Source organism: Mesitornis unicolor, unplaced genomic scaffold (assembly GCF_000695765.1).
Source record: "Mesitornis unicolor isolate BGI_N332 unplaced genomic scaffold, ASM69576v1 scaffold18468, whole genome shotgun sequence".
NCBI classification, from domain to species: domain Eukaryota; kingdom Metazoa; phylum Chordata; class Aves; order Mesitornithiformes; family Mesitornithidae; genus Mesitornis; species Mesitornis unicolor.
This window is the reverse complement of record NW_010199972.1, coordinates 618-18,992: the sequence shown is the minus strand read 5'-3', so window position 1 is coordinate 18,992 and position 18,375 is coordinate 618. Positions and strand designations below refer to the sequence as shown.

Genomic DNA, 18,375 nt, shown 5'->3' with positions numbered 1-18,375 from the left:
GGGATGATCAAACATACCTCACGTGGAAAGTGTGTAAGAGTCCTGCCCGATCAAGAATGGGACAGGGCTTTTATAGAACAAAGTGATTGATTGTCAGTCATTTGTTGCTAAGTGCAGTCTCCTTGCTCAGGGAGCCTTCTGTCTTAGCAAAATTTATTTTTAATTTTTATTTTCATAAAAACACTGTCTCCTTTTACCAGTCTTCTATTTTTTTACCAGTCTTCTGGGACCACTCAGCTGGTCCAGTGTTTTCCAGCACAAAGAAAGAGCATGACCTTCTAGTGTAGGTGGATATCTGGTACCTTTCCTTCACCAGAGAGCAGACAAAGAGGGGCAAGCTCCAAGCCTCTTTTGCCCCACTAAGACAGAGCATCTTGCCAAGAGTGCACTTGGGGGTGGGGAGAGACGACACACAAGTGTCAAGTCATTTCCCCCACTGATTTAAAGCATCCTACTACAGACCATCACTGAAGACTAATGCTTTACAACTTTTAGAAAAGTTACTAGCTTCAGGTACATGCATAAATATTGAATGTCGCTCTAGAACAAAAGATAATTTCTATTGTATGTGTATTTTGTGCATGTGTAGATACATATGTGTGGAAATATGTATGTGTGCGTTTCTATCTAACATCTCTATCTCTTTATAATCTATATCTATGTATCTAAAAGTCATGTACAGAGACTGTAAAAATTACAGTGTAATAGTCCCTTTATGAAATCAATATGTACTGTTCTTCCTCTAGGAAAATGTGAGTATAATATTAAGTGCTGGTGTTGCATTGGGCATGTATGAATACCACACTGCATTTTCTCTACCCTTGCATTAATACCCACCAAGGAAAGAAACTCTCTTAAATCAAAACAGCAGTAGTTTTGGTAAGTGCCAGCTAATTTGTAAGCATTGCTGAGGGCAGTGTATTTAAACAGCCTTACAAATGCAGAGGAGAAAAAAGCTCCATAAAGGACTACTATATCTGTTTGAAGTGAAATTGCCAGAATGATTTTGCACAAGGAAGATGATTCACTCTTGTAACAGCTGCTCCAGAATAAGTGGCAGAGATTTTGGTATTCTCTGCTCATCTGTGAGTCTTGAGAACTGTAACATTCATATGTATGTGAGGTTAACTGCTTGTAGTGTTAATGGCAGCAATGGATCTTCAAGGTGAAACACTGTAGAAGATTCTGAAGTGTTATTTATGTAAATAGGAGTGGCTAGATAAGCTAAAATACTACTATATTTCTGAAGAGTTTTACATTCCTATGTTCCAAAAATATCTTTATTTTCTCTTTTATTTTGTGGGTTTTGTTTACAGATGTGGGAAAGTGCACTCAAAATTGTCCATGTGCTTTTTTTCTGAACACAAGCAGATGTGTGCTTGTTCTCATGTCCTATAGTAAAGAGTTCAAAGCCGTGTAATTGTGAGTCTTACTTTCTATTCTTCTTTAGTTTCTCAAGATTGCAGCTGTTGAGAAAAGCTTACATTGCAAAAAGAAAAATGCTGCTGAGATGCTTTGGGCCATTTTTGTGGAGTGGAGTGTCATGTAATCTAATGAATTGGCCTTACAGTTTGTCTGAAATCAGTGAAATGAGTGATATCTTAAGTGAGTATGTTCTTGGTGACTGCTGAAGAGATGCAGTTGTGTTTTGGTTTAGCTGGAGTGTATTTCAGTGCCGAAAGACTTGTATTTAAGGTAGTTCAATGGAAAGATGTAGAGGAGGAGGTGGTGAGGTTAGGGTGATATATAAGGGACTGGATAGATCTTTTGCATTCTTCTTGGATGTCACTACAATGAATTTCTGTTTCATGAGGGCTAAATCTAGAGCCTTAAACCACCTAGAAATCCTGAATTAGATGTCAGACCTGTCACCAGATGATCATCCTGACCTGTGTGGCCTCTCTTGATGGGAGCAGGAGGGCTAAAATGTCTCTAATGAAAGTTAAAGTTGAAAAAGTGCAATTCTGTAGCAAGAAATTAATTCTGCTTCTGCAATGGTAATAATCTCTGTAAGGTTTGCCCAGCAGATGCCAGCACTGAATTAGCACAGAGCTTCTTGAGAACTAAGAGGAGGCGAATATGCAACTGTTGTCAATGTTTCATTGCTTAAAGCATGATTACTTGAAATAGATTATTTTTTTTTCTTTAAGGTTAAATTTTACTGTGATGATCCTCATATTCTTTGAATTCTGAGAATAATGTGTTAGACTGTCTCTGTATACAAGTCAGAAAACATTCAGGTTTAGATCTGGTCCACAGTTCATAATAATGGCCTTCCAACTTAAACAATGGGATTAAGTTACTTATTTCAAAGATGGTTTAGGTTTAGCCTTTTTGCATCTTACATATTTTTACCTGACCTGTTCCCTTCCTGTTTACTATTCTCTGCAGACTAAGAGCATAACTCTTCTTGTTTACTGTCCCTTTCAGTTTGAATTACAAATTTGACCTGACATTAAGCTGTTCTTTTTTGTATTGGAGGAAAAAAAAAAAGCTAAGTAATATGGTATTATCCTTCACTTTTCATTAAACCATCTGGACTCCTGGAGCCAGAGCTGAAACTGTCAACATCTCCTGATGCAAAGCAAATAGATTTAGCTAAAAAGGAAGTTCAAGCTGGAGAATCATCCTGTAGAAAGTTTAGAGCATTTCAACACTAGAGGAAGGAAATAATTATTTGTAAGAAAAGCCTCATCCTGCCTAAAAGTCATAGTATTAGATACCTAATGCTATTCCTTTAAAGATTAGTGTCATATTCAAGATTTCAGTGAAAACCAGGTTTTGGTCTTATTTTTGGTTTGCTGTTTGCAAAACTTATTTTCCTAACAAGAGGAAGAGGTCTAGCCTCTCATATCAGGATTTCCTTAATTTAAGGGAACTACATGGAGAACTTGTTACTGCATGTATCAACCCCTCAAGAATAAAATTGATACACATATTGATACACATATGATTTTATGATAGACATAATACAAGTCAATTCTGGGTCCTTCTGAATGGTACAGAATATAATGTGTTATCCCCACAATTGTGTTGATGACTGTGGCTATGTAACTTTTCAAAAAGACGACTTTGAATCTAGGTGTTAAATAATAAAAATAAAGCAATACTGTAATGTCACAATGTGGTTGAAATACCTTAAGATTTAGGCTTTCAAGTGGGATCATAAACACTGAAAAAGTGGAGTTCACTAGTAATATTTATTCTTTGCCAATAAAAGATTCTTATTTGAAACTGTATAGACCCACTGAAAAGTAAACTCACATCACATGGAACTGAATGTTCATTACAAATAATGATCACTACATGAGTCTAGATTATTACATGTCATGTTGTTGGCAACTAGTATATCTCATTTAAAATATTTATTTTTCCTTTTGGCTGAGTTCCTCTATAAAACTGGAACAGTTGTCTTAAAAATTATGATCTCCCAGGCAAAATAAATTAAGTCTTGGAATTATGTCAAGAGTTTTAACTGAAGATGAAATTTCAAAACAATCTTTGTGCAGAAATGAAACTCACTTTCTCCCTTTAACTCATCTTTCTATCTACTGCTTCTCTGGGTGTTTCTGTCTGTAAATCAAACATATGCTCTTTTGTTTTCTGGAAGACATCCAAAGGTTGTGTGGAAGTCTTACAGGAAACTTTTCCAGAACATATTTAGGACTTGTTCTTCCTGTGCAGATAAAACCCTAAGATGTGTTTTAATACAGACTAACTGAAACTGGAATATTGTAGTATTTGGTTTGGGGCATTTTTTTTTTAATTAAAAGGTATAAATTTAATGGCTATTTTTCCTATTAGAATTTACATCAAGAGTTTTACTTCATTGTTACTTCCTTGTTTCTTTCAGTGAGTTCCAGATGTGCTAATAACTTGAGATTAATGTTTATTTGATCAAATAAGCATGTATTGCATTCTAAGACTTTCTTATCAGATTATCAGATGTCTTTCATTAAGTTTTTTGTGTGGCTTTGATTTGAAAATATATATCTTGGACTTGCAAAAATAATCCAGAAGAAAAGATGTATATATACTAGAAAGATATGGCTATAATTCTTTCCCAGATATAGGCTCAGTTTTTCCAGCAGTCCTGAAGTCTACACATTTCATTAATCTACTTTTGTCTTGTGTGACTATTGATATACTGCATAAATGGATTCCATTCTCAGAATACTGTCAATTCACAAAATTAGAATTTTGTACCAGTGAAATACCACAACTTAATTGTGCAGTGTCTAAAGTGATTGGCTTTAATTAACTTTAAATTTCTTTCTGTCTTCCTTCCTCCAGAAAGCATACATCAAACTTCTGGCCTTTTATTATTAACATTCTTAAATTATATATTCTTTCATTGATCCCTTGGAAAACTCAAGCCTTGCTGTATAACAGGTATTTCCTTTGGAGCAGCAGGGAGTAGAGATGAAAAAAAGCAGTCAAGGTAACAATAAATAATCAATATACGTACTGTCATTTACAATATTCTCATTATTTGAGGTATATTATTAAGAGAAACTGCTGAGTTGCTAACTAACTTAGCATGGTGTTTGTTACTTACATGATTTGCATAGACTATAATTATTATTAAACTTTCCTTTGTTTACAAACTGCATTGAAATACTGCTTAACAAGAGGAGAAGCAGAGGTAAATGATTATCAGAGTTAGGAACTAACTAAAGAAGCATGCTGAATTTAATTTTACATCACATCCTTTGTACTACTCTGTCACGTATTAGGAAATGCTCTGATTTTAGTGAGGTGAAAGTAGAAATTAATACAATCCAATTAGGTGGTAGTTGTTAGTCCAGAGGGATATACATACGCTTTCAGCGATGCCGATGGCTGTGCATTCAAAATAGGCTTTAAAAATAGTGTTAGCATAGCCAAAAATGGAGGTGGAGTAGAATGATGAGTAATTCAAGGTATGTGTGTCTGCTTCTTTTCTTCTTCTCACACCCTTATTACTCCCTGACTTCCACAGAAGGTAAATATTAGTATTTCCACTCTTTCAGTTACAATGCTGAAAAAAATAATGCTTACAACAGTGAAATTAAAATCATTATTCCTAAGGAGGGTAAATATTAACTTTTTCCAGCTCTCCCAGGAATTATTAAATCTTCTTGTGCTACGAATCTAAATAAATTATCATGTAAAAATGTATTTTTGTCAGGCATGTAAGCCATGGAGTTCCAAGTTTTGTTTCATAAAGGTAGCTAGGGATTGACCTGGATGCAGAAAGTCTAGTGGTGCTCAGGAGGTTGGAAGCTCATTTTTTATTTTCATTGCCACTATATGACCTGCTCCATATAAGAATACGTATCATGATACCAAAAGGGACATGTATAAACCATGAAAAAACCCCAGATTATTCAGGATTTAATTGAGGCTTTAACCAATCAAGGCAAGAAATCATATTTAAAGGTTTAGAAAATGAGATTTAATGAGTAAGTAGACATTTCAATCAGCACCAAGGTATTCATCCTTGTATGTACAGAGTGTGAAAATTCACATATATATATGTCTATAAAAGAAAACAAAAATATTTCTGAACTATTTTATAAATAGCTAAAATCCAACAAGATAAAAATCTGTATTTTCTTGTGTGATATGCAACATATTCAGTTGCATATATAAATGAGGAAAGAGAATTTCGCCTCTTGCTCTATTTTACATTTGCTAAGAAAAAGTAAATTCTTAACTCCTTAAAGGTATTTTTGTGTTCTAGATTCCTGAACTGAATTCCTGGTCTGAAGAATTCAAGGTATAAATAAGTAGACAGTGAAAAGAGTTATAAGAATTAAGTCTGGTCCATCAAAATATGCTTAGAATATGTAGATCAGAAGGAAAAAACTAGACCCTATTACTACATAATGAAAAATCTTCAGAGCAGTATGTTTATTCTGCTGAATAAATACTATTAGTGCTTATAGAATCAAAATAGGATAACGTCTTCCCACACCAGATTTTCTTGTCTCTTTCTTTGTTATAAGGATGTGAATGTTTGAACACTGTCACTGCTTTAGATACAACAGTAACATTTTTTTTCAAAAAATTATTCTTTGCAATATTTTTTATATTTAAGAAAATCCAAAAATAATTAGCATAAAACATTTATTTTATCTTTGATGATGTAAATGGTGTTTGGCTGTACTGTTGAAAATGAATCCCCTGAGATGCTGTAATCTTCATAACTTCTCCATTTAGAGTATCATCTTCAATTATTGTTATCAGTCCCTCAGCAATTATTGATGGGCTGAAAAAGAAAAAAGTTGTTATTGCAGACTCATGATGTCATAGAACATGTGAAAAGGACAAGTAAAGAAACTCAATATAAATCTATAAGCCCTGTAAATTAAACAGTCTGGTGTTTGAACAAACTTATCTTCAAGAAAAGCAGAGGTCATATGAGTGTTTCAGGAGAGAAATTCTGTCTCCTCAATCAGGACATACAATGTAAAGTGGCACTTTACAAAACTTTACAAATCATCATTTGTTTGCTCTAGCTACTGCTAACTCCCTGTGGACATCCAGCTGCCACTGAGCTTCCTATCCAAGTTTTCTCTGTCAGGGCAATGGACAGAAGTAATCCTTACACAATCCTCTGCAGTTCTTTGCTGTTGATTTAGCCTGTTTCTGTAGCAGGACTGACATACAAATTAGCACAAGGAGAACTTTGTAACATGCAGTTTCCTGTCGTCAATAGGTGCAATATATTTTACATGTGGAAAAGTGTGCGTGAAACAACACAGTACTCCAATTTCCTTAGTGCAGAAGTATCTGAGAAGCTAACTGTTAGACACTGAAAAAGTGTTAAGAAACACAGTTGTCTTGTTCTCATTCTCTTTTTAAGCTGACTGCTTTTGGCCTTTGTTGGCAATACTGGAATAGGCTAGGTAACTCTTTGATCTGATTCACCATCATCATTACTGTGCTCTTATGAACTTAGTTCAGTTTTATCAGTTCTTGGTCTGATTTCTAGGTTCACTTGCAAATTTGGTGGAAATTCAATACAAATGATATACCCTGTATCTCACAACAAGTCTGATTAACAAATTTATGGAAAATCACCAAGGGATATTAAAAACTAACATACAATCTTTAACTTGGAAATTTGATTTGCACTTCACTGGGAAATGGGAATGCATAAAAGGAAATATCACTATGTAGGTGATACTATTAAAACAGCCTTAGAAATCTGTCATTTTTTCATTGTATATAGTATAACACAATTGATAGTCTTTTATCTGAGGCAACATTTCCTTTTTTTTTTTAATTTTACTGAAAGTGCTGTTGTGTGTGCTTGTTCTTCATTAATAAAGGGGAAACAGCCACTGTATCTGACTTGACTTACTCCATCACTCCATAGAACTGCATCATATTTTTTATCTCATCCTTATATGAATAATACTGTCCCATATTCTCTTCTTTATCTATTGACTGAAGAATTGGTGTGTTGACAAATCCTGGACAAATTGTGTTGAGTCTCACACCGTAGTTTTCCATATTAGCAGCTAACTGGAAAAGAAGAAAGGTCAGGCATTTGACATCAACATTTAAAACAATATTGCATGAGTAGTTTTTTAAAGAATTAAATTTACCACTAAGTACTTTTCAGCCTTTCCTAGCAATCAAACTTTGTTACTAGTGACTGTTTTGTTTCAACAACTAAGTTTGAAGCACATTTTCTCTGGTAATTGTACTAGATTACTAGAAAAATCTCTTTTGGGACAACAATTCTACAAGAAATCAGCACTCTTCTTTCCATAAAGCTGTGTTTTTCTAAAATTTGTGTTATTAGTGCTCTTGGCATGTCATGAACAGTATTCTAGGGTCATGATACAACTCTCATGAGCAAAATCAAGTAAAAAATATCTCCCAAATGTATGCATGCAATCTTACAAGAACTTTATTAAAAGAAAACTCTCTGAAATAAAATAAATATTTGACTCTAAGATTGCATTTTCCTTCTTCACATCAACAGAAATAGAATTTGGTCTCTGCCCCTAGAACTGTAATGCTAAACCTTTCCAGCTGCTCTATTGTCCCTGCCAAGGGATGAATCTATCACTGAGCATCTCCACAGGAAAGTCTCTGTGAACTCCAGGAAAGAGGTAGGAGTTTTGTTTTTTTTCAGGAAGCAGTTCAGGAACATGATGAAAGCAAGCAGCACAAATTGTTCTGGGAATCTTCATTTGTAGTGCTACTAATGCATGTGTGTAGCGAAGAAGTCTGGTCAGCATCCAGGCATACATTGAATGTTAGATGAATTTTCTTAACGATGTCACAAAACTTATGAAATATACATGATATATCCAAGAATAACCATAATTGTTCAACACTGAGTTCTATTTATTTTAACATTTAACAAGAATTGGTATTATGTAAATCATATGTCATTTTCATTATATGGTAGGAGAAGAAATGAAGCTGAAGTCCTAGGTGTTTTGAGTCATACCTGCCCAACATTAGGCTGTACTGCCTTTCCTGGTAAATACAGTGATTTGCTATGTTTATTATTCTTTTTCTTCTCCCCATTCTCAAGTTCCAGAGAGATAGCATTTCCTCTAATTTTCTAGCAGACCCTTTATTTTTGAACTTAGATGGTGATGTTTGTATTATCATGAGAAAACAAAAATGGAAAACCAGGTGCCAGGTTCATGTTGTGGCTAATATGTTATATGCAACACTTACCCATACTAATCTTTTTAAGTTAATCTAAAAAGAAGTTATTTGGGCAGGGGCATAAAATATGAATAAACTATCCAAATGATCATTTCAGGCGTGTTATTCTGGAAATCAGATTTAAAATCTTACATGAGTAGACTATCCTTAAGCTTAGCCTATGAAAGTGTAATCATATTTGCTCCCTTCAACTTACTTTGTTTGTCTTACTGTTTGTTCAGTTTAACAAGAAAATTCTGAAGTCAGAGGCTAAGACTTACTATGTGTTCATTTAACATCTGACATGGCCCATCCTGAATGTGTCATTTTGCATTTTCAGTGTATTAAGAGTTGTTAAGAATAAATAATGATAAACATTTTTATGTTCAAGTGATTTTTTGTCCACGTTAGTGTCTATTTATCATAAAAAAGTCACCAGCTGTCTGATTTACAAATAAAGAAACCAAAATGTGAAACAACTGAGATGGAGTTATAAAAATTTTTTAAAGCTTGGATAAGAATTTGACTTTTGGGCTTCTCCCAATGTCCTTAAATTACTTTGTAATATCTTTCTTCTATGCTTCCAAAACCTCAAATTGGTCATAAACATGCAAGTGCCTTACTTATTCCATCTTTAGATTCCCTTTGTGAAAGGACAGAACATCCGCTGCTTCAAATACTTCATTTTCTTTAAGAAAATTAGTTCCAGTTTTGTGACAATGGAGAGAGAACATGAGAAACTTAACATGTTCCCAAGGAGCTGCCGATACTGTTTTCAAAAACACATACTTACTGCTATTGACCGTGTGAATCCAATTACACCATGCTTTGTAGCACAGTACACAGGTTGGAATGCAGCAGGCATGAGTCCTTTAAAATAAAAAGGTAGCTGAATAAAGGTGCTGGGTATTCCTATTTATGATTACCTTAAACACACATATAGGTCTATAATGTAAAAAATAATTGATGCATTTACAGAAATGCAACAAAATAGAGTAGTAAAAATTTGCAAATTATACTTTGTGATCTGAGGTAGGCTGGGAAAAGATATGAGATGGATATGAAGATATAAGAATATGAGGAGGCAAAAGAAGACTAATTAAAAGGTACAAATTTTAAGAGGAAAAGTTGTATCTATGAAGTATGATTTAAAATGGAGGTCAGGATCTGGAAGAAAACACTCAAGAATGAGATTTTTAAGCCTTCTATAAATCTGTAAAGCATTTAAAGTACATAATGTGTGTAAAATATATTAGATAAACTTTGATTACTGACACCCTAGCTACTGATATTGCTGGAGACCTGCAATTATCTACCCTGATTTCAAGGAGGAAGTGTGGAAAAAAGTAAGAGAAATAGCAAAATCCATTTTGACTGCTCTAAGTGTAATTTAATATTATCTTTGTAATAGATAGTGAGCAGAAAGAAATGAAAGCAGACTTGTGGATAGGAAAGCTTTTTGAAACATTTTCTAGATTGAATTAGACTGACTGAAAAGGATTTCATGGTATGGTACCTTCTACAATGGGCCCTGTTCTGGAATGAAAAGCCAAGATGAAGATTTTTAGAAGCGAACAAGAAAAAGACCTAACAATCCTAGGTAATACCATTTTTATCTTCTGTAAAGAAAAGGAGAAGCACAATGTTAACATTGTGAACCTTTATGGTGGGAGTGGGAGTGCATAAAATCATTATAGTAGAGAAGGAAGAGAGAATGGAGCTTTTAGAGGAAAAATAAGAACTCAGTTCTAGAAAGACTAAGTTTGATGGCAAAAAGCTGGTCAATAAGAGTTGGCAGACCATAAGTGTATATACATTTCTGATCATTATGCCAACAATTTCCACTATACAGTGACAACTGAGCTGGATGACATGAGTGCTGTAGTTCCACCTGAGAGCTGGAGTTTTGTGAATAGCATAATACAGCGTGTCCAAAAGTTAGAGGATAAAATTGCACTGTGTTCCAGAATGTGGTATTGTAAAACTAGATACTGATTCTGATGCATTAATTTTTGGTTCTAATTGAAGTAATTCCAACTAATATCTCAGATGTGTTTTTTCATTCTTCACTTATCATATCTTTAAGTGATATAGTCTAGAAAGGGTGTGACTTATCTCAGTGGAGGTAAATACACTACCCAGATTAAAGTATGGATTTGCCAGAAAAATTATGTCAGGGACTTGCATGGGCTTTTTGCTCTGGAATCCATTTTGTCTGAAGGGAAAAACTTTATAAGACAGCACAAAGCTCTAATTACAACTCTGACAGCTTCAGGGTTTTATATTGGTTTAAATGCTACACTCGTGATCCAGTGAAAGCAATACTGTTATTAACACTGTTCAGTGTTGGGAAATGGAGAACTTAAACCTAGTGGCTGGTTGTTCTCTTAAACCTGTATTTATCTGCTTAGCTTAGATTAATGCATTATGCTTCTGATTGAGAACTTGCTTTATGGAAAATGTTTTTTTTGTGTTGTCTCCTTTGGGTTGTGATCGCAACACAGGCTTAATGTTACTCTGGTGACTTTTGATGATCATCACCATTCTTCAAATAACTGGAAAGATTGGAATATAAAAAAGTAGTATCATAATATTTCTAATATGTTAAAACTCCTGAGTAGTTTGACATATTTTAAAGACAAAAAAACCAAACAATGAGGCTTCAGCTAACAGACATACAAAAGACAAAATCTACTGGGAAACACAGTATTTCATTTTTTTAAAATGTAGTAAGACAAATTACTTCTTACTTCAGAAGGAAGAGAAACAAAGTCAAGAAATAAAAGAAGAGCACAGCTCACAATAAGGAAGTGGAATAAGGTTCAAAGACTTACTTAAATGCCAGGAAAAAGTAGACAGGAAGGGAGGAACAAGTAACTTTTTTTTAATCAAAGCATTAAAACAATTTTTTTTCCCCTAACTGAAAATATAATTTTTGCTAAAATGGAGAACCAAGAAGAAATCTGTTGACTGACTTTCAGCCAAAGCAATGACAATGAAGACTAGTTCTAACATTCTTCATCCAAAACAATGACAGTCCTGTCTCACTTTTGCTCCAGGTTTTGGTACTCAGAACCACAACCAGAACCACAGTGTGAGATTTCCAGTTCTGAGCCCCTCTCCTGTCTCAGGCAGTGCTGAACCCCACTATCTGTTAGTGGTGTGTCCTAGTGACTCTGCTAGAAAGTATTTTGGGATGGACCACTATGTGACACTGATGCTGCTCTGGCTGAACATTTATTCAACCAGTGAGCAAAGATGAGTTCATAGTATATTAGTTAAGGCATTAATTTGTTAGAAAATCTGGGTTGTGTTTGCTGCTCCCAAGAGTATTTAATCATCATTAGCAGTGAGACAAACTGGAGAACATTATGCATAAAATAAGGGGGAGAGGAAGGGGATGGTATTGAAATGGATGAAGTTGTGGCAGTGTACTCCTGGAAAGTGATATATGTGGTTTCCAATCTCTCTTAGCAAGTGGTGGCAACTATGCTTAGATTTTCTTCTCTCTGGATATTGCTGCATCACCAAACTGTTACACAAAAGGGGACAGGAAACTTCCTTCATCCCTTAAACCATCTTCATCGAGAACTAGTTGGTAAACTGCATATTATTTAATGATGACTGAACGTGCCCTTTGGTTTACAAAAACCAATTGAAACAGACCAGCAGTAATCCTGTATGCCAGTGTTAGCTGTGCTTTTGTTTGTTTGTTTTTCTCAAGTTCTGGCAGGTTGACAGAGTCAGGTCTTGTGCTTGGTTATACTTTAGTTCCCTTGTTGTTTCTGTGTCAAGACTACTCTACCATTTAAGATGTGGTGTCAGGGTTCTCACTCCAACTGCAAATTTGTCATGGTCCATAGTTTCAATATCCATATCTTCAGAAATTAGTATTGGAGATGAAGGGTTGTATCAATACACTTGAATTGTATCAGTAAGCTTTGTTGAAACTAGCATTTCCTTTCAGTCTACTGAAGAGCTTTGATGAATACAGAATCAAGCCTTTTTCCCAAGGTATGCTTTCCCACTGAACACATTGCCCTCAGAGATTTGAAAAAATCTCTTTCTTTGGATAAGATTTATTAGCTTTTAGATGACCTTTCTGTCTTCTATTTTCTTCATGGATGCACTATTAGGCATCCTGAGACAAATGTAATTTCTGTTTTATAGTATCTTTAAGTTTCATTAATTCTTGGAATAGCATACTTCATGTCTGGATGAGTGTGGCACAGATAATACAAGAACCGAAGTCTGTTTTCACACATGGATGTTGATCTCATAATACAAGAACCGAAGTCTGTTTTCACACATGGCCTTGGGCTCATCAGAAAGTAGTACTTCTACACTATGATTATACACTATTAAGGCTATTTTCAGGTATATTTTAGACAAATACATTCACTATTAAAACATTTAAATTTTCCATTAAAATATTTAAACTTTCTCTCAAGAATGTTATAACCACAATATTGTGTGGCATCCTAAAACTCTAATTTTTAATTGTTTATGAAAAAGATACATGAAAATGCTGAAAGGTATGCTTCAACAAACCAATGGAATCTATTTAAAATCAAACCAAAATTGTGCTTCTCCATATATTGGGCAATATTGGTGAAGTAATTTGTTTTCCTTTCTATATTAGGTTTGTTTTATAAATTATACTTGTCAAAGCCTATTGCAACATATAGAATACTTATAAATAAATAACATCACAAGATTTAGCAGATTTTGAAGAAGCAGATATGTAATTAGAGAAATGAGCTAGGGGTGTGATGGTCCTACAGGGTGATGAGAGAATTCTATAGAATAGGGAGGTAGTACAAGATCACATTCATTATGTCAGCTATACTACTGTGATGTATGTTGAAACAAAGGAAACAGGAATCCTAGGAAAAATTCCAAGCTGTGTTGTTTCTAGGAATTTTTTTAACAGTGAACTCACGTGTCAAGGGAATAGTTTCTAATTTTTCTAACCACATTCCTGTGGATTCTGCTTAGAATATTTTTCTAAGATGGGAAAGAACAGAAGCTCCTTAATGCTGCTGAACTGAAGATCCAGTCGTACAGCCATTTACACCTTTGCTCCACCGTATCAATGTGGTAAAGTCTTGGCTTTACTCAATGGTGTTAACCATGTGCTTAGCTTTGTTCTTGTAATCTGTTCTTTGATTAGGTCCTAAAGAAGCCTGTTTGCCATGACAAGTACTTTATGTATTCCTTCTGGCTGAAGCTTTCTATAGGAGGAGGACAAACTGGCTGCTTGTGTAGCCCGAGTGCTTGTAGTTGAGTGTAATTAAACCACTGTTATGGCTGTACATCATAAAGGTATCCAGATACACTACTCAGTGAACAACCTCTCATAAAAAACTAGCATGATCTGATGCTAAATATTTTGCTAGTTTCTAAGCCCTCTATGAATATTTCTACTTTTTTTTTTAATTTACTAGAATCCAGATGGATACAAATTCAGTTTTACATAATACTTCCTTGAAAGTATGAAGGCTATCAAAACAGAAGTACACGCACACACATGAATTCCCTTTACTTCCTTACCTTTCCCCCTTTACTTATTAAAATTGTATAGGTACCAGTGACCAAAAGGTAAGAGACAATGCTAAATTTAATTATGTAAATAATCTCAGTAGTTAAATTTATTTTTTATGCTTTTTCAATTGCTTTTAAATATTCTGTTAAACAAAATTAAAATTAATATACATAGCTTCCTGTAGAATAAATTTTAGAACATGTTACTCTTTAAATTTGAAATGAAGTTTATTACAATGCAAAAACCTGCAGCCATTGGCATTATCTCTTATGAGGGCAAGTTGGGAGAAAAATGCATTTCCCGTTTACTCTATTGTTTAGTGGCATTACTTCGTCTTGATATGAATGCACAAATCCCACAAAACTAAGAAAGTTTTATAGCTTTGAGATGGAGTGGATTAGAAGTTGGGTGCTCGCTGCATGACCTTGCAAATTTCTCTCCCTTTCATATTTAGCCTTGTCTTGTGAAGACAATAGAGAAATGAAGATTCACTAATGGAAAGAAAGGGTAGACACTTTGGCCTTCAACCAGCTGAATGAGCACTTAAAGCATCCACTTCATAGGAAGCGTTTAAGTAGTTCTGTGACTGTTTGGGGATAGAAAGGAGTAAGGCTTGATTCTATCCTGAGTTCAAATCATTGGCAAAGTTCCCATAGTGAAGAACTGGAAACTAATTAGTGGGTAAAGCAAATATTATTGAATGTTATGTAAGCACTAAATACAAGTCTTCTCACTGCTCAGCAAGACACAGGAATATTTGCTGTCTGCAGAGTGTATTTGGCAAAATCTTACAGAGAACTTGGACAAGGGGGATCAAAACTACTCAAAAGTTTAATGATCAACAGAAGGTAGCTCTGAGAAAAGAAAACACTAGAAGAGAATTCTAAACAAGCCAATAGCAGTTTGCCTTTTATATGTGGAATAAACTGCAGGACTTAGACCTTCAGACTGGAAAGGAGAATTAGGGGCACAAAGCACAGATAGTAGTAAATAAATGATAAAATACAGTGTATGTCAGCTTTTCTAATGTGTTTTTCCTTACAACCTTGGAAATTGCTGAATACAAGCTATGTAAAAACAAACAAAGCAAAGAACACTTTGTTTTAGACAGGTTCCCACAATCATTATGGCACAATGTTAATGTTAATAAAGTAAATAAATGAAAATTTTAATCAAATAATTAAAAAGGCACGTATAAGATCTTACCAAACCAAGAAAAGCTAAGTTGTTAGATCTTAAAATCAAAATATTTTTGTGTTCATTTGAGAAGAGATAGAAACTGAATCAAACTACTTGCACTTCTGTGAAAATGTTTAATCTTTTACTTGCATTGATGAACTCTTGAACTGCAATAACATTTTCCTTTGGGTTAATTTGGTCCCATATACAATGTCCATTTAAGTAGGCAAAGTGTTAGGCAGTATTACAACTGCTGATTTAAAAGTATATGGAGACTTTTAATAAAGGACCCCTCATTCTTATGAGGCATATGCATATATTAACTCAGATCCTCAAGACCCACCTGCACTATGTCAATAGGGTAACCTAGACTTCTCATTACAAAAGCCAAGATTTACAGGAGAATTTAATAGTACTCAAAATATTTGCACCTATCAGACACTAATCCCCATTCATACTCAGGAACTATGGCCACTGCTGTCTTACTGGTTTTTGATTGTTCAAACACATAGGAATACCCCAGAATAAAATTGCTATTATTTGGTATTCTGCATGGATACCAAAGAAAGCATTAACAATTCAAGTGTAAGCAAACATATGTATTATTTTTCCTGGACAGTGTGATATTAGCAAGAAGAAACAAACTCTTCAGACAAACAAGGAAAAATGCAAGTTTTTCCCCACAATTTTTTTAAGGAAGAGTGTCAGATGACATCATTCTCTCGTTTTTCCTTCAGTCGTGCTTTTTTGCTGTGAGCCCAGCCACTGCAACATTTGTACTGACAGAAAAGGGAGAAGGATTCTGCCTCACTGAGCAGCAATAACCCTGACTGACTTAGAAGCCATATAATTATATTTTTATGCCAATAAATTGAAATATAGTTATAGCATAGATAAGTAGTGAGCAAAGAGCAAAGTATGTGCTGGCTTAAGCTCAATGAAATATGAATGTTGATTTTATAGATTCTCAAGCAGAGGTAGATCACATCTGAGAGGACTTGGAACATGGATAGAGCTGATGTATGATAATCTTATTTAATAAAGTAGATACAGTCTAATCTTAAATATTCATATGGCTGTGCTCCTATGAAGTTGAATGGAGGTCCTGCTACTGCTTCCTCACTTTCTGTGAAAAAAGATTATGTGATTTTCCATATTTGATGCCTGATAGATACTTTATAATACAAAGAAAATATTTAAAGTAAACCTGAAATTAAATTAGGTCTATAAATTAGAATTTGTTTCTTACACATAGTGGAAGAATCTTTTAATCCATCAGTGCTACTGAATAGTGTTGAATACGCATAATGAATTGAGGCTAGTTACGTTTTTCTTAATGTGGGGCAGTACTGAAACCTGAAAAAAAATATTTACATCATAGAGTCATTAAGGTTGGAGAAGACATCTAAGATCATGAAGTCCAACCTTCAACCCAACACCACCATGCCCATGGTGCCAAATTTACATGTTTTTTTGAACACCTCTAGGGATGGTGACTCCACCATCAGCCTGGGCAGCCTGTTCCAATGCTTGACCACTCTTTCAGTAAAGAAATTTTTCCTAATTTCCAATCTAAACGTCTGGTGCAACTTGAGACCATTCCCTCTTGTCCTTTCACTAGTTACTTGGGAGAAGAGGCCAAAACCACCCCACTACAACCTCCTCCAGGTAGTTGTAGAGAGCAATAACATCTCCCCTCAGCCTCCTCTTCTCCTGACTAAACAATCCCAGTTCTCTCAGTTACTCCTCATAAGACTTGTGGTCTAGATAGACCCTACATGAACTTTGCTGCTCTCATGCTCAAGACTATTAAATATAAGATTGATAGTTCAGGAAAATTACTGAATTTTTCATTGAACTGACTTCAAAAAAGCAAATGGATGCTGTAATCCTTTGACATTACTTTGGTTGCTATGTTGAAAACCAGATCTAAATGGGAATCAACAGGGAACAGCTATAGGAAAGAACAAATGTGGCTGATCAGTATGATTCATTTATTTTAGAAACAAACCAGTGAGTAGAAAGTGTTTATACAGAAAATATTCTTACCTGCCAAAGATGAGATATTAATGATTACTCCTCCATCACCTCCATTTCCTTTTCTCATGTATTCTAGGCCGAGGTAGGTTCCTCTAATCACAGATGTCTGATACAGGGTAGAAAGGGATTATTATACTCAAAATATATTTATTTTGTTCTCCTAAAAACTTAATCTTGCTTTAATCATAGTGCCTGGAATCTGTATTGCTGTAGCAGAAATTTTATTTATACTTGGAAAATTATAAACATAGACGACATTCCACAGTATTGTGACTCAATAACTTCTGAAGTACAATGACAATGCATAGAAATAATAGCAGATTAATTATTTTTCTTATTAAGGTATCAATAATGAAATTAAAATGTTTCAACGCTGTGAAAACAATGAAATACAGAATAAGTAAATAATTTATAGATGAAACACACACTTTATATGAGGATATAAGTGGTGGATCAACTGATCCAATTTCCAGCATTTTTATTAAGACAAACTACTCTGCATTATAAAAAATGTCCAGACTGAATCTTAAGATAACATTAACACTTATAGCTCCATTTGACTCAAGGCAAGAGTTCCCTTTTTAGGATTAAGTTATATATTATATTTCTGGTGCCAGGATATTAAAAATCTGTATTCTTTTCTGACTGAAGTTGCTGGACTTTTATCATTCCTCTCAGAAGAAGGTTAACCCAAGCAGACAAATACAGATAAGGTAAAAAAGCATTTGAAGAGGTGTGATACATATTAGCTGCAGCATGTGATTTTTTTTTTTTAAAGAAAGATCTTTGAGTAAGAAAATTTTACTGACACCTGCATAATCTTGATTTGTTAAAATCTGTTTTTGAGCCCTACTGCAGTAAGAACTTCTGCTGGGATTCAGCTCATCAAACTTCAGAAATTTAAGCTTAAACGCCTAAAGAGCCTGGGGTTATCAGCCTCCTAAATGAAT

At 34.5% G+C, this 18,375-nt stretch overlaps 1 protein-coding gene across 1 annotated transcript; it reads right to left on the bottom strand.

Moving 5' to 3' along the window:
- Positions 1-6,111: 6,111 nt before the first annotated feature.
- On the bottom strand, positions 6,112-17,525 carry HPGD (hydroxyprostaglandin dehydrogenase 15-(NAD)). Its single transcript, XM_010189599.1, has 4 exons — positions 17,435-17,525; positions 9,455-9,531; positions 7,352-7,515; positions 6,112-6,253 (listed from the first exon to the last, which is right to left on the bottom strand). The coding sequence occupies exons 1-4, from the start codon at positions 17,490-17,492 to the stop codon at positions 6,112-6,114; spliced, it is 441 nt and encodes a 146-aa protein (XP_010187901.1). The 5' UTR covers positions 17,493-17,525.
- Between the last annotated feature and the right edge of the window lie 850 nt (positions 17,526-18,375).